Source organism: Panthera leo, chromosome A1, assembly GCF_018350215.1.
Source record: "Panthera leo isolate Ple1 chromosome A1, P.leo_Ple1_pat1.1, whole genome shotgun sequence".
Lineage (NCBI taxonomy): Eukaryota > Metazoa > Chordata > Mammalia > Carnivora > Felidae > Panthera > Panthera leo.
Genome location: NC_056679.1, coordinates 85638133 through 85659980, shown reverse-complemented (window position 1 = coordinate 85659980; position 21848 = coordinate 85638133). Strand labels below are relative to the sequence as shown.

Sequence of the window (21848 nt, the reverse complement as noted above, 5' to 3'; positions counted from 1 at the left end):
AAATGGTCCTGAATTTGTTAATCTAGAAAAAAATGGAAGGCTGAACAAGAAGAGGTAGAGAGAAAAAAAAAAAAAAAGAGCAAGAAAGAGAAAAAAGTTAGAGACGGAGACAAATACACAGAAAGAATGAGAGAAGAGAAGGGAAATAAGAAGAGGGAGAAACAGAATTATAGATCTGATGCTGTATTGGACTGTTCTCCAATTTAGGAATTGCCATTTCTAAAAAAAAAAAAAATGACATTTCTTATTCTCAATATATCGAAGACTTGGAACAAAAGGATATAAAAATGAATGTGAAATTATAATGAATGAATAGAAATCTTTGTTTAACACCAGGTCCATTCACTTGAAGAAAGCCTCATCAAGAAAAGCTGTAGCACCACCTGGAAAGACTTGAGGAGATTGCTGCATTTCTAAAATTATTATGCTCTGTAATCCTCCTCCAGATGCAAATATTTCATATTTTCTGTTTTGTCCTCAAGGAAAAATGTCCATAGCAATAAGGATTAAAGTGCTGATCTAAATGGGGACATTTTGGGGCTTAGCATATTTGCATCCTCCCGATTCCACTCCAGGAAAACTTGCTAGGCATAAAATTCTCAGGAACAGAATTTTAGGAATGATCATGTCCAACATTAGAAGCAGAGTAAAGATGACCCCTGGATGCCCAATTTTCTGACTCCACATCTGTCATAGGTGGCAAGGTAAGAGGAATCGTGTCACAGATGAAAAAGTAAGGTCGGAGAATACCAGAGAACAGTTGGTTGAATGTGTAGATGTAAGACCCATTTGTTACATTGTAAAAGGAGATTTCACCTGCTTCATAGTCCAAAAAAATCCCAATGCAGTGAGGCCGTTCCAGGTGGAGGAGAGGTACAGATGGGGAGGCAAGGACCATGTACTCATTTCCTTTCAGCAGCCACATGGCCCAGACTCCGTTCTCAGGAGAGGGTGTGGTCTCCCCCTTTCTCAGCACCGTCTCTCGACAGACACCTACACCCCACTCTGCTCTTTCTCCTACCATGACCTCCCAGTAATGCCTTCCTGAGGAGAAGTTCTGCAAACCCAGGACACAGGGCCATGTATCAAATCGCTCCGGGTTGTTGGGGAGATCCCTCCACAGCTCTCCGTCCTGCACACTGCGCAGATCAGCAGTCAAGAGGAGGCTAGGATGCGCTGTGACAGGGTCCAGCTTGACATCAACTGTGGGAAGAATTTTGTGGGACATATGAAACGTCAGAAAAGACAGGTGAAAACTTAGGAAGCCACAATATTATGGATAATAGTCCATAATACTCCCCATTTCTCTCTCTCTCTATTAACTCCTAGAGAAAGCGAAATAAATATTTTACCTTGCAGGTGGCTGACTATTTTCTTCATCACTCACTTGTGTATTCCTCAGTTACCTCTACATGATTCAGAACTCATTATTGCCTCAATAAAAACATAACCATTGATAATATGACAAACCATGTGCATGACCATTTAGATTCCTTTCATCTAAATTCAGAGCACTTGGGTGTTCTTAGGAAGATCTTCCGCATTTATTTATTTTTTCTCAAAATCCATAGGAAAATTTCATTAATTTGAAATCCACTACTTTCAAAGTTATGTTACTGTGGTAGGCAGAATTCTAAGATGAGCTCCATGACCTTCAGACCCTGGTGCTACTCTCAGGATTATGTTATGTTTTTTCAGAAGAGGAAGATTATCTGAGTGGATCTAATATAATCACACGAACTCTTAAAATGGGGATCTCAGCCTTACAACTGTCAGGACTACATTATGCCTATAAACTGAATAAACTTGGGAGTGGATTCTTCCCCACACTCTTCAGAGAAGACCAGCTTGGCCAACACTTTAATGTTGATCTTGTGAAACCATAAGGAGAAAAATTAGCTGATCCCACATGGATGTCTGATCTGTATAATTATGAGCTAATAAGCATGTGAGGTTTTAAGCAGTTAAGTCTGTGGTAATTTGTTATACACCAATAGAAAACCAATATTGATGCTGTGAAGTCCCAGTCAGATTGATGTGAAGTTTTACTTGTGCATGTGTGAAATCTCAGTGAAGAAGGAAGGATGTAAAATATTCAGTGTCGTGTCTTATAAATATTCAAAATAATAAATTTCATCAACATAGTTTTATTTTTAATATCATAATAACAAATACTATTCCAATGACCACTTCTAGTGATCTTGTGTTGAAACCCAAACCTGAGTTGGTCACATAAATAATACCTCATCTCTGCTAATGCATTTACCCACCCACAGGGTGGCCATTATCATCCCCACATTACAGCTGAGGAGACTCAGAATCAGAGCTTATGTGGTCTCTCCATATTCTAGAAGTCATAAATAACAGACTGAGACATGGTTTTCCATGGAATTGTGCTGGGTGTATGTGATGTGTGTTATGTCTTTACACATTATTTCCCAGCCACCACACTTCCTTGCTCCATTTATAAGACAATAAATCTGTGACATGGTTTTTAATATGGTCTGTCTCCAATTCTTTCCCCAACACTTCTCTGTTAGATTCAATTGCTCATCATGATATAACAACACTGTAATCAAACTGTCCGTGTCCATCTCCTCAGTGACCTCCACACTGATGAGTTCACCTTAAATTACTTCTCTGTAGCATTAATGCTGTTGAGAATACCCTTGTTCTGAAAAACCTCCTTTCTCTTTCCCAAAGACAGCCATCATCATGCTTTCCTTCCCTCTTTTCTCCTCACTCGTTCTTGATCCCCTTTCCTGTTTTCTCCTCTTCTCCATCACTGCCATTGGAAAAACCAGTGGTCTCAGGACCTGGACCTCTTCTTTCTGACTCAGCACACAATAGTTCTTGGGCTGGTTGGCTCACTGATTTAATTTAATTCCATTCAAATGCTTACTGACTCCAAATGCATATCTCTACCTTAGACCTTTCTCCTGAAACTCCATATTTGCAAAATCATTTGCTTACCTGACATGAAACTTTTGATATTTAATACTCATCACAAGATTGATATGCTCAAAACCCAACTCCCCTCCTTCTGCCTCACCTGCCCTTTTAACCATCAATATAAATGGCAACTTCCTTACACCAGCTCTAGAGATTTAAATCTTTGGGTCATTTCGGACTTTTCTCTTTCTCTGACAACTCACATCTAATCCAACAGCAGATCTTGACAGCTCTACCTTCAAAATATGCCAAGATTCTGTACACACCTCAGCACCTCCAACAGTACCACTCCGATCCAATCCACAATCATCTCTAATGGAATTATTGCAAAGGCTCCTAATTGCTTTTCCCACCTAAAGCCTTGCCCCTTTGCATTTATTCTCAGTGAAGCATACAGAGTGAGCCTCTCAAAACATTAATATAATCATGCTATTCCTCCATTCACAGCTTTTTATTGACTTCCTGTTTACTCAAAGGTAAAGCATCCTGCTCACAGTGACCTGCCCATACCACCCTGTGCTAATTGGTCTTGTCTTGGCCTCTCTGACTCTCCCCTTGTTAATTCTTCCCCAGCTACAAAGACCTCATAGTTACTGAAACACATCTTCTATATTTCTGTCTCAGGCATGGGCACTCATCATTTCTATTGCCTGGAATGTTTTCTTTCAGATTAGATATCTGCTGAGTTATCCCTGAAGGGGCCCTCCTTTATTGTCAAATTCAAGTTTAGATGCCCTACCCCACGAACTTCTGGCTACCCTTACCTTATATTCTGTATAATCTTCTAACATTCTGTGTATTTTGCATAATTTAAGTAAATATTTACAACACAAAGTTATGGATTTGTAAGATTTTTTGTTATTGTTCAATAATATATTTCAATACTTAGAGTAGTGAGTGGCATAAATTCATTTTATTGAATTGATTCATTAATTATTTAATTCAGTAAAAGAAATGGGAATATTATGACACTGATTATGAGAGTTTAATAAATTGTAACAATTCATGCAGTTGGTATATATTAATTTTCCCATCATTAAGCAGGAGCAGGACTGGTAATATGGGTTTTCTCAATATGGGTCAAAGCTGTCTCCCTGTAAGTAGTGAAACCAGTATTTAGCCACAGTTTGTTTTCATTGCTGCATATAACGTGAATTTTAAAAAATAAATACAGTGGTACCTGGGTGGCTCAGTCAGTTGAGTGTCCGACTTTGACTTAGGTCATGATCTCATAATTTGTGAGTTCGAGCCCTGCATCAGGCTCTGTGCTGACAGCTCAGAGCCTGGAGCCTGTTTCAGATTCTGTGTTTCCCTGTCTCTCTGCACTTCCCCTGTTCGTGCTCTGTCTCTCTCTCTCTCAAAAATAAAAATAAGCATAAAAAAAAACACAAAATAAAAAATAAATACAAATATTGAATCTATATTGTTTTAAAGAACAGAATAATCAAATCTGACAGACAAATTTATGTCACCACAGTTATTCATACACAAAAGTAATTGATTGAATATCATTGGCTCCTCCTCAAGTGACAGATAATAAATCAAATCCCGGGGCGCCTGGGTGTCTCAATCAGTTGAGCGTCAGACTGCGGCTCAGGTCATGATCTTGCGGTCCATGAGTTCCAGCCCTACATCGGGCTCTGTGCTGACAGCTCAGAGCCTCGAGCCTGTTTCAGATTCTGTGTCTCCTTCTCTCTGACCCTCCCCCATTCATTTTCTGTCTCTCTCTGTCTCAAAAATAAATAAACGTTAAAAAAATTAAAAAAAATCAAATCTCTTATTTGATGTACCTTAAGGCTTTTATATTGGTTATTTTTCTGCTTTCAAATATCATTCATTTAGTTTTCCAAACAATAATACATTTTTCAGCATTTTATAAACAGGGAAATGAATATTCATTGGAACTAATTTTACTCAAATCACAGTTAATAAACTAAGAACCACACTTTCAAGTCTATATTGTTCTAACTAAATGTAGCTAAAATGTGTGTTAGTACCTCTGATATTTTTTATAATTATACACATATCCCAGTTTTCTTTCTTCTGAACAAAGTGTTCTTTCCCACCCACCCTTATAACTTGGCATGGCCATGTGATTCACTTTACTTAATAAAATCTTTAGGGAAGCCAGTGTTCCACTGTAGTGTGGTTGCCTTTACGAGCAGTGCCCAAATCACCATAACCGTGCCCTTTCCCAAAGCTACCAGCAACAGAAAGGAGGTTGGGCTCTATCTGCATGGCTCCCAGAAGGAGATGAGGTGAAACAAAAGCCTTCACAATCCAGAAAGAAACCAATGACATGATTTAAAAATAGCCCTTTACTGATTTTAGTCAGTAAACTTTGGGTTCTGTTTGTTTCTGCAGACTGACTTCTGCAGTAACACATTACAAAAACAGCCAAACCCTGGGCTCCATAGTTCTCCAAGCTCAAAGATGCAGCCTACCTTGGAACTTTCTCAACATTTCCCTCATCCCAGGGATGTGACACATTGTCTTCAGCTCCATGGGGATGTTCTCCAGTTCCAGCTGCATGACATCCTTACTTCTGAGAAGGACACAGAACCAATAATTCTCAGTAGGACTTATCAACCACCTTCCTTGTCATCTCCAAACCCATTCCCTGATTCAGAAAGTAAACATACCTGCTCAATGCTTCTCTCACACCCTGAAAGTAAAAGAGAAATACAAGCAGGTGTGAGTCAGCCCTCTGAACTGCTTTTGACAGATTGGAAACAAACTATGAACATCTCTTTAGGAATGATCAGAAATAATTAACTATGAAGACGAAAATAGAGGAGACATGAATCTCTCTTAACCAAATCCAAAACTTGGCTGTTGACTTTTCTCATGAATTTTAACATAATAGAATCAGTTTGCCTCTATTTGAATAGAATCAGACTACACAAAGTTTAGGTTAACTCCTATGATATCAACCAACTTAATTATTTTTTGAATTGATAATTCTGACATTTGGATATTTTAATAGAGAAATACATTCTGGTAACTAATGTGGATGAAATGAAGGTAAAAATAGACCATAAATGTCTCCAGAATTCATTTGAGGGATGATGAAAGGTATAGACAAAAAAATATTACTCTCAATGTCTCTGTAAGAAAACCCTAAATTCCTCACTCGTTGAACCAACCTACCATAGCAACGAACTCATATGGAAGTAGGTTTACTAACTGGATAAAAAAGAAAGTCATTAATTAATAGCAACATTTTATCTCAAAGGAGATTATTTAAATAAATCACCTGCCTTAAATTTTCCTTTTCCCTCTAAAAAATACCCACGTGGTAGATAATTTTCAGAAGGCATAAACGCAGGGAAATAATTACTTTTTATGGGACTGGCAGGCTTTGGGGAGTGAGAGGGTAAAATGCCGCTTACTGGTACTGAGGAAGAAAGGCAAAGGTGGATATAACAATCAACATAAATAATTTTAGAATATATTCTCCCTAAGATTTGTACTATAAATCATTTTAACAACTTTTGGTGCTAATAAATGCTAGTTTTAAATTGTGTGTTTTGTGGGGCACCTGGGTAGCTCAGTCGGTTAAGTTTCCAACTTCAGCTCAAGTCATGATTTCACGGTTGGTGAATTCAAGCCCCTCATCTGGCTCTGTGCTGACAGCTCAGAACCTGGAGACTGCTTCAGATTCTGTCTCCCTCTCTGTACCCCTCCCCAACTTGTGCTCTCTCTCTTTCAAAAATAAATAAATGTAAAAAAAAGTAATGGTGTGTTTTGAGATATAGTAAGATAAGATGATGAATATTATTATTGAAAATGTTAAGGGCACCTGAGTGGCTCAGTCGGTTGGGCATCTGACTTTAACTCAGGTCATGATCTCACAGCTTGTGTTTTTGAGCCCTGTGTCGAGCTCTGTGCTGACAGCTCATAGCCTGGAGCCTGCTTTGGATTCTGTGTCTCCCTCTATCTCTCTGCCCCTCCCATGCTCACACTCTGTCCCTCACACAAAAATGAATAAACATTAAAAATATATATAAAAATTAGAAAAAAGGAAAATGTTAAACTTTCTGTGTATATTTACTGTCTGAAATTCAGAAAATTAATTCCTTTCTCATACTTAGTTTGCTCACAAGGAAATGACCATAGTAATAATAATAATAATAATAATAATAATAAATTTTGTGTAGATACAGATATATTGAAGACAAAATGAATTAAATTAGACAAAATAAATAAAAATGCATTGTAAGTTCATTCATTCAATGACCTCCCCCAACTATGTAACCAGTGCTGTTTATTCATTGTACTTGTAAACATTATATAGATAGTTAATATGAATATTTATTTCATGGTACTTTCAGTGTCTGGAACTAACTCAGACAAGGTGGAATCTGTGGGTCAGTGGCTAAGGGATGATATGAATTACTTAGTTCAGAATATCCTGATGAGTCACTGGGGATGAGACAGAATGAGATATGCCCAGAAATCTTTGACTGCAGTAGATTCTATCATGATAATATGCGTACATTAACAACAATGACTTTCTCAGTTCACTTGGGATTTTGATGACCTCCTGGAGGGTTAAGAACAAATATTTTTTCTTGTTATTTGTGTCTCTGCTGTATAATCCCTACTGATTATAAGGAAACTGCACAAAACCTACTGAATCCCTCTTCACTTTGCCTGGAATAGGCATGCAATATGGACAAGGAAATTAGTGTTTGCCATAAGATTTAACAGGAAAACTTCAAGCTGAAGAAGTTAAACCATCATTCATATTTTCAGCTCTGACATTGAAATGGATTACCAAAGACTTTTGGAATTGGCCATCACTGAAATACAGCATATCATCATTGACAGATTGACTGTGAAGTTTTAAGAAGTGTTTTTCATGAAGCCCCTGGGTGGCTCACAGTTAAATGTCTGACTTAGGCTCAGATCATGATCTCAAGGTTCATGAGTTTGAGCCTGGCATTGGGGTCTGTGCTGACAGCTCAGAGCCTGGAGCCTGCTACAGATTCTGTGTCTCCCTCTTTCTGCCCCTCCCCTGTTCTCTCTCTCTCTCTCTCTGTCTCTCTCTCTCAAAAAAAAAAAAAAAGGTAATGTTAAAAAATTTAAAAAGAAGTGTTTTGCAGGAAACATAGCATAGAGTGTCCATTTTCTGGTTAACCTTATAGGTAAGATACCGAATTAATTTTACTTTTTAAAAAATACTTAAACTTTTCTCTCTACTATGACTATTTTATAGAATTGTGTAGGGTCCGTTCTCATTCTGATGCTAGGACTTCGAATTAAGGTGCCTCACACATACATTCTAGAGTGTCCTTTTGCTAAAAAGCATGAATGACTATGTGACTTGTCTCTGAAAGCGGCTATTTGTCCCTGTGGTCTGGCACTTGAGCCTCCCTGTGCCGGAGGCGCCCAGGCTTACCTCCAGCAGCCCCAGAGCTGGGCGTTGGAACCTCTCCTCCAGCTCCTCAGCCAGCTCCTTCAGAGCCCTGCTTTGCTGCCCCAGAAGGTTCTTGCTGTGCCGCAGTTTCTGCAGGGTGGCTCGCTCCTCCTCCTCCATCCTCCGCAGCTGGAGCTGCTCCTCATGGGCCAGGAAGCCACGATACTTCTCAAACTCCAGCCTGAAGCGCTGCCTCTGCATCTCCACTTTTTCCTGGAGTGACACAGGGGATCAGAGCATCAGCAGTGGGGGCACAGCGTCTGGCTTCCCCATACAGGTATGGGACAGTGAGGCTGGAGGCAATGTCTGTGAATGAATGGGCTGCATTTTAACAACATGCAAGAACCAGAGGCCACTAGAATTTGAGAAGACAGTTGGATTTGGGTTCCCATTTTGCCATGGAGTTGGGTGCAAGGCACTTTTATAGGCAAGTTTTGGTGCCACATTTTAAATATGGGGAGAGGCACCTGGGTGGCTGAGTTGATTGAGCATCCCACTCTTGATTTCGGCTCAGGTCAGGATCTCGTACTTCATGAGTTCAAGCCCTGTGTGCTCTGTGCTGACAGCATGAAGCCTACTTGCAATTCTCTCTCTTCCCCTCCCCCACTCACTCTGTCTCTCTCAAAATAAATAAACTTTATTTAAAAAAATAATAAAATAAAATATGGAGAGAGGCACCTGCATGGCTCAGTCAGTTGAGCCTCTAACTCTTAATATTGTCTCAGGTCATGATCCCAGGGTGATGTGATTGAGCTTGCTGAGCATGAGGCCTGCTTAAGATTCTCTCTCTCTCTCTCTCTCTCTCTCTCTCTCTGGGCACCTGGGTGGCTCAGTCTGTTAAGTGTCTAACTTCGGCTCAGGTCGTGATCTCACGGTTCATGAAGTGGAGCCCTGCGCCAGACTCTGTGCTGACAGCTCAGAACCTGGGGCCTGCTTCAGATTCTGTGTCTCCCCCCTCTCTGCCACTCCCCCTACTCATACTCTGTCTTTGTCACTCAAAAATGAGTAAATGTTAAAAAAATTTAAAAAAAGAAAAAGATTCTCTCTCTCTCCCTCTGTCCCTCTCCCCTGATTGTGCCTTCTCTCTAAGATAAAATAAAACATAAATAAAATATGGGGAAACAGGTGTATGGTATGGGAATTAAAATTGGATATCTATTAAACTGCTGAGCAGAATGACTAGCAAGGAATAGTTGCACAATGAAGTTAAAATACATTATTATACTATACATAAAATACATTATAGATTATTACACTAGAGGGACATCTGGGTGGCTTAGTTCCTTAAGCACTGGGGTCAGCTCAGGTCATGATCTCAAAGTTGGTGGGCTCAGGCCCTATGTCTGGCTCTGTGCTGACAGTGCAGAGCCTGCTTGGGATTCCCTGTCTCCTTCTCTCTCTGCCCCGCCCCCCCCCCCACTTGCACTCTCTCTCAAAATAAATAAATAAACTTAAAAAAAAAGAGCCTGATTTAAAAAAAAAATAGTCACTAGAATGAGAACAGGGTGAAAATAACTTATAAAAAGAGCTTACAGAGACCTAGATTTGTAAATGTGAAAAGGAGTCTTAGAGAGTAGAGATGTGAATATTACTTAGTAATATCGTAATTGTGAAACCTAAGGCTAACATTCTCTGTATAGCCCAAAAGTAAATAAATGATTGTCAGGCCATTTACTGCAGAGTTGACTTCAGGAAATTAATACTGATTTCCACCCAAATCTCACATCTACATTTTTTAAATAGACCTAAGGAATATACTTTGTTGCAGCATTATTATACACAGAGACATAAATTTTATTCTCTTCATACTGATATGTGTAAAACTAGCTTTAAACTGAGTATAGGAGGCAAGTTAACCTCCCACAGTCTCTCATTTTGGATTCCCAGGCTCATTGCTAAACATTATAATGCCTTGGTTTGATTAAAGGGCATAAGCTATCACTTTTTATTTTATTTTTTTAATTATCATTATTATGTTAGAGACAGAGAGCACAAGTTGGGGAGCAGAGCAGAGAGAGAGGGAGGGAGAGAGACTTGGATTATTAGCCCAAAAAGAACAAAAATTATCATTAAGTATTTAACTACATGTAACTACATACATTAACTATATATTGCATAGCAAGAGAAAAAGATAAGACTCAACACAGAAGAAAAATGTAGCCTAAATGGTCCTTATGGAAATATCTGTCTGAGGATAGTGTATAAAACAAAAATTTTAAGAAAAGAGTAAGGAAAGAATTAGAAAAATATAGGAGCACCTAATGGCTCAGTCCATAGGTGAAAGAGCCTTTGACTCTTGATTTCACTCAGCTCAAGTCATGATCTCACAATTTGTGAGTTCAAGCCCCACGTTGGGCTCATCACCATGCTGACAGTACAGAGCTTGCTTGAGATTCTCTCTCTACCTCTCTTTCTGCCCCTCCCCCACTGTGGTGTGCATTCATGTGCTTGCTCTTTCTCTCTCTCTCTCTCTCTCAAAATAAATAAACTTAAAAATATAATTAGAAAAATTATAGAATATGATCACAGAATAAGGGTTATTTGGAGACAGAAAAATAATAGAAATACTCTATAAAATAAATCCTATATATGTTATATATTATTTACATATAACTTCTATGTATAGTTTCTCAATCTTGACCCTAATGATATCTTACCAGATTATTCTTTATTATGAGTTTCACATTATTTTTTTTTTTTAAATGGGGCGCCTGAGTGGCTCAGTCAGTTAAGCATCCGACTTCAGCTCAGGTCATGATCTCAAGGTTAGTAGGTTTGAGACCTGCATAGGTTCTGTGCTGACAGCTCACAGCCTGGGACCTGCTTCATATTCTGTGTCTCCCTCTTTCTCTGCCCATCCCCCACTCACGATGTATCTCTCTCTCAAAAATAAACATTAAATTTATTTTTTTTTAAATTATGAGTTTCCATGGGCTGTCCTGTGCTTTGTATGGTGTTTAGCAGCATGCTTGCCCTTCAAGCATGAAATTCCAGTAGCGAGCCCACTCCCCACCCCCCCCCCCGCCGAATTGTGAGAACCAAAAATACATATATTGTAAAATATCCTTTAGAGGGTAAAATCACCGCAGATTGAAATCACTGTGTGTGGTATGTGTGTATGTGTGTGTGTGTGTATGAAGAGTTAAGTGAAAAAACTGATGAACTGTAAAAAAAAAAGGACATATATATGAATTACTGAAAAGAGGTGAAAGTTCACATTATCTTCCTATCTGTAAGATGATCACTATTAGCTATATTTCATATCTATCAATGCTGCGAAGTATTTATTATGCCATTCATCCTATATACATATATATATACATATATATATATATATATATACACATATACACACACAAATACATATATTTTAAACTAGTGATGATAGTATGAGACTCTTTTCTAGGTATTAGGAATAGAGCAGTAAATTATAGTAAGATTAAGATCAGTAAAACTCTCTATTTACAATTTGGATTGGGGTACTATTAATAGAGATAAAAAGAACACACATACCTGATGTAATTTGCGGGGATGGGATGACCCAGGATGACACTGAGATGTTTCCCAAGAGCAAGTATATAAATGGAACAAAAGTAGTGGAGCAGGGAAAATGGTTGAACAGTAATTTAATGACCCAAACTTGGATCTTTTGGAAAAGCAAGCCTCCTGAAGTTCCAAGAATCTCTTACCTTCCAAATGATAGTTTTCTTCCCCACATTGACCTCCTGAGTCAAGGCCTCCTCCATCTTCTTTCTTACCATTTCCAGGGCCCTCTGGAGCTTTACCTGTTTGGAAAGATACACTGAACCCATTGTATATGCCCTATTTCAGTACCTGGCATCAACTAGGTTAACCAGGAAATACAAAGATCAATTAAAACAGGCTTTAGTGAGCACATAAAAATGTTTAACCTCATTAAGGATTAAGTAAAATATAAATATATTTTTAAGTATTAATGCCAGGTATAATTAAATGTTTATCTAAATATATGTTCATTGCAGCATAATTTAAAATAGTAGGACTCTCTTTCCTTTGGGCTGTGGACATACCATCCATATTGCAGAAGATCTTGAAGCTTAGGGGCCACATGAGCCACAGCCATGGCTGCACTGGGAAGCACAGAAGCACCCAGGAGGCCAGGGTAATGCTGGCCTCTTGAATCACCATAGTTATCAGCCAACCTCCACAAATATTGCCCAGGTTACTTTGGAAAAGGTGGTATGAGACATTACCACTTAAAGAGGAACCAGAGTGTCTGCCCTACTGTTAGCCTTGATAAATAGTGGACACGTCAGTGAGCAGACACCGGGAAATGCTGTGAGAAACAAGACTGGAGCTGCCCCTATCATTGAGGTGGTATGATCCGGCTACTACAAAGTTTGGGGAAACAGAAAGGTCCCAATACAATCTGTTGTGGAGAAGGTCAAATTCCTCAGCAGAAGAGCTGAGAAGAAGATTAAGGGTGTGGTGATGGGGTGTTGGGAGGTTGCATCCTGGTAGCTTGAAATGCTAACAAGTGCTTTTCAAAATAAATAAATTAAGTAAGTAATAAAATAAAATGAAATAAAATAAACAAAATAGTAGAATTGTAACTTCAAGTGTCAACAATAAGAGAGTGAGAAAAATATATTTTATATTAACATGATGGAACTAAAATAGTGTGTTGCAAAATACTGAATGACAAGAAATATTCACAACTATAAAATAAATTGAAATAAGTGTATTTTATATAATACACCACCAATTTTGGGGGAAAAAAAAGTACTTGCAATGGATATATAAAAATTAGTTAGCATCAAATGTTCAGTAGACAAAATTGCATCTTAATTAGTGCTTGGTTGAAAGTGTATACCTTTTTTTTAAATAATCTGATTTAACATTTACTTATTTTGAGAGAGACAGACAGAGTGAGCAGGAGAGGGACAGACAGAGAGGGGGAGAAAGGATCCAAAGCAGGCTCCGCACTGACAGTAGAGAGCCCAATGTGGGGCTTGAGCTCATGAACTGTGAGATCATGACCTGAGCTGAAGTTGGATGCTCAACTGACTAAGCCACCCAGGCACCCCAAAAGTGATTTTATTCCTTGTATCTATATATTTAAACTTCTTAAAATTATTTATTGATTTATAATAAGAAAATTGTTTATTATTATTTGGTCAACTGAAACCTTGCGAATTACTAATGCTTAAATGAAAAGAAGATAGAGAATGTCATAAATCTTATGAGGAATTAACAAAAAAAACCCAGAAACTATATCTCCTTTCAACCACTGCTAGAAATAAACACATACATTTTATCTACAGAGAACACCCATAAAGATACACAATATGCATATTTTTAAATTTGTCCCAAGTCATTCAATAAATCTTAGGAAAAATGGGGGGGGGGAACTCTTTCTAAAGCCATTTAATAAGTCTTAAACAACAACTGACTTTAAAAAGAGACTTCTATAATCTTATCCATAGCGCTCTACATAAACTAGCAGTAGAATTTATGGAAACGTTTGACAAGATGGGGGAAGTGACATTGGTTTTAGTGTTTGCAAGAAATAGAACTGTGACACTGAGAGGAAAGCTCCCTTGGGCAGAAGAAACTGTGAGCAAAAGCAAGGAGGGGAAAAACATGTGGCCTGTTTGGGGACCACAGTGATCAGGCTGGTTTTGTTGGACCTCATGGTTGGTTAAGACAAGAACTGTGGAAACAGAAGTTGGGGCCCTAGAAAGTCTTGACTGACAGGTGAAGGAGTTTAAAACATATTTATCTGGCATTTAATTAAGGACTACTGAAATATAAGGAACTTCTTGAGACATATTACATGCAATCAAGTTAGATTGAGGTAACTTCTGGATAAAAAGAAAGCAGGGACAACATGCTTCAAAAGTGTAGGTAGGAAGTAGCTGGCACCTGAATTTTGTAGATGACAACAACAAAAAACAAACAAACAAACAAACCAACAAACAAACAAAAGACTAAGAGATATTTCTAGGTATGTCAACAAGGAAGTTGAGGTAAGAAATGTCTCAAAACCTTAATTTAAAACAAAGTTAAGGGGCACCTGAATGGGTCAATCGGTTAATCATTCAACTTTGGCTCAGGTCAAGATCTCAGGTTCCTGAGTTTGAGCCCTGAGTCAGCTCTGTGCTGACAGCTCAGAGCCAGGAGCCTGTTTCCAATTCTCTGTCTCCCTGTCTCTCTGCCCCTCCCCTGCTCATGCTCTGTCTGTCTTTCTCTCAAAAATAAACATTAAAAAAAATTTAAAAAGTAAAACAAAATTAAAATAATAACATTATTATTATTTTAGAAATTCAATGTTTGCAAATTATTTCATTGTGATAGTATTCAGTTAGACATGTCAGTAGATTAAAGATGACTTTGATCTCCTTTGTGGTAGTAGCTGTTCCAGATGTTGGGAATTTAAACATGATCAGATGGGGTGCCTGGGTGGCTCAGTCAGTTAGGCATCCGACTTCAGCTCAGATCATGATCTCACTGTTTGTAAGTTTGAGCTCTGCATCAGGGCTCTGAGCTGACAACACAGATCCTCCAGGCTCCAGCACAGAGCCTGGAGCTGTTTCAGATCCTCTGTCCCCTCTCTCTCTCTCTCTGCCCCTCCTCTGCTCTCTCTCTCTCTCTCTCTCTCTCAGTCCCTCCCTCAAAAATAAATAAGCATTAAAAAAAAAAAAGACATAATCAAGATATGTCAAAGAACTCTTGAAAAGCAACAGTAGGGAAAATTCTATTAGAGTCTCACAGATGCCACTTTGAGGGCCAAATACTCCAATACGAGTCCTGTCTGCATTGAGGATGCTCACATCATCAGCTGCCAAATAGGTGTTGAATAGAGACTGGCCTGTGTGCTTACCTACTGGACTCTTACTTCAGGGTACACATGCATCTGCAGGGTACACATGCATCCAAGTGATCAGAGCTGTGTACTCACAGACACTATTCTTAACACGTGTCCAAACCCCGGCATTGTTTTGGTGACAATATTAATCAACATAGAAGCATTATGAAAAACCAAGGCATTATACAACTGGGAGTTATTAAGAAGTATTTAAAATAAAGACACACACCTGTAGCCAAGAACCAATTGGATAACACAACCCTCCACACCAGAGGTCTTGCTGTTGGAACCAGAATGTCAGCATCAGCAAGAATAAAACCAAGAGAAGGGGCACCTGGGCGGCTCAGTCAGTTGAGCATCCAACTCTTGACTTGGCTCAGGTCATGATCTGAAGGCCTATGGGTTTGAGCCCCACTAGGGGCTCTGCACTAAGCCTGGTTGGGATTCTCTCCCTTTCTCTCTGCCCTCTCCCCTGCTCTCTCTCTCAAAATAAATAAATAAACTTAAAAAAAAAAAGATGAAACTAAAAAGCTAGGGAAGGCTTCATGGGAAAAAGGACAGTCTAAAATAAGGGTGCATTTGAACTCCTGAATAGAGGTCCCAAAAGGGGGTTACTATAAGGCAAGGAGACCGAACTTGAATGTGGGCTGTGAGAGACAGGATGTGGGAAGGGCACAGATCAGGATGGTATCATGTGGGTTTGTCCCTAGGGTTTGTCACTAACACCTGTGGCTCAGTCCGCTCGGATGTCTGGGCCGCATTTGCAGACTCGCAGTGGGGGCCTCTCCACGTGCGCTTTGCAGGGTGCGCACAGGGACTCTCACCTGGTAACACCGAGCTGCCTCTTGCAGAGGCATGGTGTGGTGACTCCTGTGTTCAGCAGTGGTGTCACAGACCCAGCACAGTGCCTCCTGGTCCACTTCGCAGAAGAGGGTCAGTTCCTCGCAGTGCTGCGCACACAGGCGCACTCCCACCGGCCCCGCGCCGAGCCCCAGCTGCCGCACGCTGTCCACCAGGCTGGCCAGCTGCCGGTTGGGCCGAAAGCTCTCCAGCCCAAAGGGGCCCCGGCACTGCGGGCAGGCATAGAGGCCGCCCTGCGCGCTGTCAGACTTCTCACAGAACTCCGAGATGCACCTGAGGCAGAAGCTGTGGCCACAGGCCACGCTGACCGGATCCTGAAGGAAATCCAGACACACCGGGCACCTAGCCTCCTCGCGCAACCGCTCCCCAGGTGCCCCAGAGGCCATGGCAGGCTGGAAGTCGCCTGGCCCCGCTGATAGCAGCGCTCTCTTCCCCAGCTGCGCACGCTATCTGGGCCAGTGCTCTGGCACAGAAGGGAGGGACTCTACAGCGTCAGAAGATGCAGGCCCAGGAAGGGTTTTATCCACTGGCTCAGCTCCAAGAGTCCAAACCAGCCACTCCCTGGGAAAAGTCATAGCTCAGACAACCCTCAGTTACAAGGATAAAATTAACATTTTAACATAGTGTTTAATAATGTTAACCCTGGCCTCCTGGGAAACTGAACATTTCTAACGGAATCCCTCACACTGTACCTTAACGGAGCCCCTAATCTCATGTTTTCACTGTCAGTGCATTTGGAGAATGGCTGAGCTCCTGCCTTTCGTTACTTTCTGAACTATTCCATGGTCTCCTTATCCTTATAAGACATAATAAGTTCTTAAAATATGTTCCAAACTTTAATTTGTCTACTCCCATTTAATTAGCTCATGATAAAGAAATGAGTAGGGGAACCTGGGTGGCTCAGTCTGGTAAGCACCTGACTCTTGATTTACGCTGACATCTTGATCTCTGTGTTTGTGAGTTGGAACAGTGGGTGGCGCTCTGCCCTCCCAGCACAGAGACTGTTTGGTATTCTCTCTCCCCACTCTGTCCCTCCCCACTCTCTCTTTCATTCTTTCCCAAAATAAATAAATTAAAAAACAAAAACAAAAACAAAAACAAAAAAATGAAATGAGTAGATGAAGTAGGCTGCTGTGCAGATGTTGCAAATGTGTGTAGGATAATGATAGGTGTATAGACCAGCAATGATTCAGAACGTAAGTATCTGGCATAGTTCAATGAGGGTCCCATAAGGACTGCATACTTGTTATTACTGTTGCAAAACTGTAGGCTGAGGCTTTCCTCAGAAGGAATAATTCAAGCAGAGTCCATCAGTGCTGCTCCTTCACCTCTGAGATGGGGAGACTGAGAAAGAGGCATAAGGAGCAAGATAATTTGAAGACAGGATATGATGCCACTCAGGATAAGCATGGTGAGGCCATTAGGTCATCTGGAAGGTGGCAAATACAGGGAGTGTCTGTCACTGTGCAACATGTAATTTCCATTCTGTGGAGTTTGGAGTGATGGTGGGTATGCCTGGACCTAATTATCTGGTCTCCCTCAGCACACGTGTGTCAGTAGTCAGAGTCTCAGACACAAGTGTAAGAGAAAGATATAACCGGCATCTCTCAAGGAGCCTTAAGACACGTCATGAGCACTCAGGCAATTACAAAGAACTAACTAGGAGAAAGGATGTTCACCCATGCACAAGAAGATAATAGAGGACTCTGAACTAGCCTGCATGGTTGGGCTGTAGCCCTCAGGGAGTCTCTGAGCTAACAACTGAGGTGTGAGTACAAGCAGAAAGCAGGAAGGGAAGCCACACACAGAGGACACAGGGTGCACAGAACTGAACTGTATGGGAGGGAGCAACATACACCACCTGACAGCCATCCAGGCAGGCTGGTATGTGGGACCAGATGACGATGAGTGGCTGCCGATAAGGTCCCAGTGAGAGGCTGGGACACATGACTCAGGTGTTTGGGGCTGATGTGAGGTTTGTGTGTCCTTATTCTAAGGATAAGTTCTTAGCCTGAAGTTTTGGTGGTGGGCAGGGTCTGAAAGGTTTATCTATCCAGAGTATCGGTGGAAAAAAAAAAAAAAAAGATTCTTTGAGAACAAACAGACGCAGGTATGAGCTGAACAACAGAGATGTGGAGTTAGAAAAGAAAGCAAAAAACAGAGGGCTTCTCGCTAGAAAAGCAGACCCTGGCCCAGGCTGAATGAGCTGGTTATTTTTAAGAGCACCAGTTAGGGAAATTCTATTTTCTAGCTAACGAGGTTTAGATAAAGCCAAGTCCACATTTCTGTGCCAAACTTCCTCTAAAATATGAGGACATTTTTAGTGCCACTCATACAGGACTGTTCAGAGGATCAAATGAATTCATAGATACCACACATTCAGGTCACTCTCTGGCAGTAAGTATATTTAATTCAAGAAATAGCAAAATAGCAAAGGGGTGCGCGGGTGGCTCAGTCAGTTGAACATCCGACTTTTGGTTTTATCTCAGGTTGTGATCTCATGGTTTCCTGGATTCAAGCCCCTCATCGTGCTCTGTGCTGGAAGCATAGAGCCTGCTTGAGATTCTGTCTCTCTCTGTCTCTGTCTCTGTCTCTGTCTCTCTCTCTCTCTCTCCTCTCTCTGCCCCTCCCTCACTAATGCACATTCTTTCTTTCTCAAGGTGAATGAATAAACCTAAAGAAAAAAAGAGAAAAGAAAAGTAGCAACATAAATGGAAGAAGCCTGGTGAGACACTTTAAGCACATTGAAATAAGGAGGTTGTTTGTTGTTGTTGTTGTTGTTGTTGTTGTTGTTGTTGTTTTTGCAAAAGGTGGGGGGTTCTGGTTTTTTTCAATGCTGTGCCCCTGGTACCTTGAAGAGTGATTGGCACATTTGGACACTCAGTAAATACTAATTGAATAAATAATAAATGAATGAACAGAATCAGTACAGTTTATCTTAGAAGACAATGGATGAGGGAATTTCAAAGATGAAAATATTATGTCAAAAGTGAGTTCCAGGGTGCCTGGGTGGCTCAGTCGGCTGGGTCTCTGACTCTTGATTTTGTCTCATGTTATGATCAAACCATGAGTCGGGATGAATGTGGAGCGTACTTGAGATTGTCTCTCTCTCTCTCTCTCTCCCTCCTGCCCCTCTCTCCCAGTTGTGCTCTGTCTCTAAAAATGAATAAAACGAAAAAAAAAATTAAAAAGTGAGTTCTATATTTTTCTAAAGTTTACAAATATTAGTTTGTTTGTTTTATTTATATTCCTGAGACTCTCAGTGATGCTAGAAACTTTTGCATTTTATTGGGAGACACAATAAAACAATATATTTGCTCAAATGTATGGATGAATTTGTAACACAGCTCACTTGCGTGTAGATTTCCTAATTCTTAGGAGGCTTAGAGAAGCTTGCTGGCTTCCAGTTTAAGAATCACAGTGGTTTTCAGAAGGGTGAGGCATAGTAAGTGAATTGATGTCAGATGGCATTTCTTCCCACTGATTCTAGGCTAGCAGCGTTTAAGATCTGTTTTGTCTCCAGACTTGTTAGCCTAGGAATGAGGTCTGTGCCTTCATTGCTGTTAGAAAAACACATTCCCTTGTACAGATAAATTGTGGACTGGATTATAATTTGATTTCATTGTAATTAAAATGCTATGTGAAGGGACTCCCTGAGCACTGTCTTATTTAATAGGGTTGGTCTAACTTAAATTTGTATTTTCTCATGATCTTTCTTCTAAGGTGAATAAAACACCTCTGTGTGTTGATACAACCATATTTTGGTGAACTCCTCTCTTACTTTGGGCTCTTTTTCAGGTTGCATAGCTCCAAATGCCCTCCCCAAACCTCACTAATATTCCTTCTCTACTTCTCTCCATTTGTGTCCTGCCATCTCTAACAATATGGGGTCCTCCACCTTTTTAGTATTCCTCCCTAATCACCTTTCCTAACTTCTTAGGCATAAAAGAAGGCTCTCTCAGGCATCCATATTTTCTCCCCCAGCTTGAGTTCTATGTCCTTTCACCAGGACTCTCAGCCCTCCCTGGTCATACCATTTGCCTCAGCTCTGGGGATTCACTATCTCCTGGACCCAAGCTCATCCTACTCCACAGGAAAAAAAAAAAGTGCAAACCTCAAAAGCAACAGCCACTGACACAGCACATTACTTCCTGTTTGTGGCTTTTAAAAGGATCTTGGTTGGTTTTCATTCAGCAGTTACACCCTGCATTTTTGTGGTTCCTTTTTCCCCAGAGACCACATTGGTGAGTCATTGAGCTAACATTTTCAAATGTCTTCTATGGACACAGCCTCAGTTTTCCTAGTTAGGTAAGAGGCACCTGCATCCAGTGTGCCTCCGTGTTTTCATGGAAGGAATCCAAAAAGAAAAGTTGAAGTAGAGAAGTTTCCTCATGACTATAAGGGAGAACCAAGGGTACAGTGGGCAAATGCCACCACTTGGCCAGTTTCACACACACATGAGCTCTGTCTGTGCTTGTTGACAGATAAAGACTTATGTAGTAATGTTATATATATTTTTGTTAATGTTTATGACTTTTATTTTGGGGGGGGGGTAGTGAGCAGGGGAGGGGCAGAGAAAGGGAGACAGAGGATCCAAATCAGGGTCTGTTGCAGGGCTCAAACCCATGAACTATGAGATCATGACCTGAGCTGAATTCAGATGCTTAACAGACTGAGCCACCCAGGTGCCCCAGTAAATTTATATTTAAAAAGTGACTTACATTATAATTTTCTTGTAATTAATTTGATGTATTGAAGGACAAAAATGTATCCTGTTCATATTTTTATTCCAAAGTCCCTTCACTCTGGGTTTGCCCAGAGTAAGGGCCCCATGCAGCTTCTGGAATAAAATAACAAATACAATGTCCTAGGTGAGATATGCAATCTTTCTCTGAAAGAAATGTTGTAAACCCCATCCATATATTAGGAGATATCTGAGATGGGAACACATGCAGGGAGTGGAAGCAGACCCTGTCTTAACTGTTCTTCTATGTCTAATGTTTGATGATGATGCTAGTGTCCTCTGCAGGCCTGTGCAGATATAACACTCCTCTTCCGTAGACAGGGTTAGAAACGTGGAGCCAGGTATTGGGATCAAATGCAGAGCTAATTAAGAGGGCACCTGCGTGGCTCAGTCGGTAAAGCACCTGACTGTTGATTTGGGCTCAGGTCATGATCTCTCACGGTTCATGAGTTCAAGCCCTGCATCAGACTCTGCACTGACAGTGTGGAGCCTGTCTCTGTCTCTGTCTCTTTTTTAAAAATAAATAAACATTAAAAAAATTAAGAGGAAGGACTCAGAGTTACATCCAGCTATAAGAGAGAACTGGCACATGGACAAAATAACAAGGTGATGGCACATGTTACCAGGTGTTTGTAGGATGGACAAGCAGGACAACCAGAATGAAGATACCATGTATGTGTAAGCATGTGGAGAAAGGGGTCTGAAAAAGTTCATAAAGTAACTACTACTGGAACACAGTGTCCAGGAAGACCTGGAACTGTCAGCTTGCCTTTGTACTTCTGGTGGAATCAGGCCAGAATAAACACAAGTGCAAAATCCAGGGAGGTATGAAGCAACATTGGGTGTCTTGGAACTTCCTGTAGTTTGATGTGGCTCCTGTTCAGACTGGGACTGAGGCAAGACCAGCTGATGACCAGTGTTGCATGCTATGCAAATATGTTTAGATTTTTATTTGTGGGTAATGGTTACTGATGACAGATTTATACCCAGCCCTCGCTGTTGTCTTTTTTAGTGGTTTGGGT

The 21848-nt window shown here is 40.5% G+C and overlaps 1 protein-coding gene across 1 annotated transcript; it reads right to left on the bottom strand.

Annotated features, from left to right (window-relative positions):
- Nucleotides 1-98: 98 nt before the first annotated feature.
- TRIM58 (tripartite motif containing 58) lies at nucleotides 99-16521 on the bottom strand. The gene is made up of 6 exons (XM_042931400.1): nucleotides 16046-16521; nucleotides 12064-12159; nucleotides 8357-8587; nucleotides 5595-5617; nucleotides 5397-5497; nucleotides 99-1203 (listed from the first exon to the last, which is right to left on the bottom strand). Exons 1-6 carry the CDS (start codon nucleotides 16466-16468, stop codon nucleotides 614-616), a joined length of 1464 nt encoding a protein of 487 aa, XP_042787334.1. The 5' UTR covers nucleotides 16469-16521; the 3' UTR covers nucleotides 99-613.
- Nucleotides 16522-21848: the final 5327 nt, after the last annotated feature.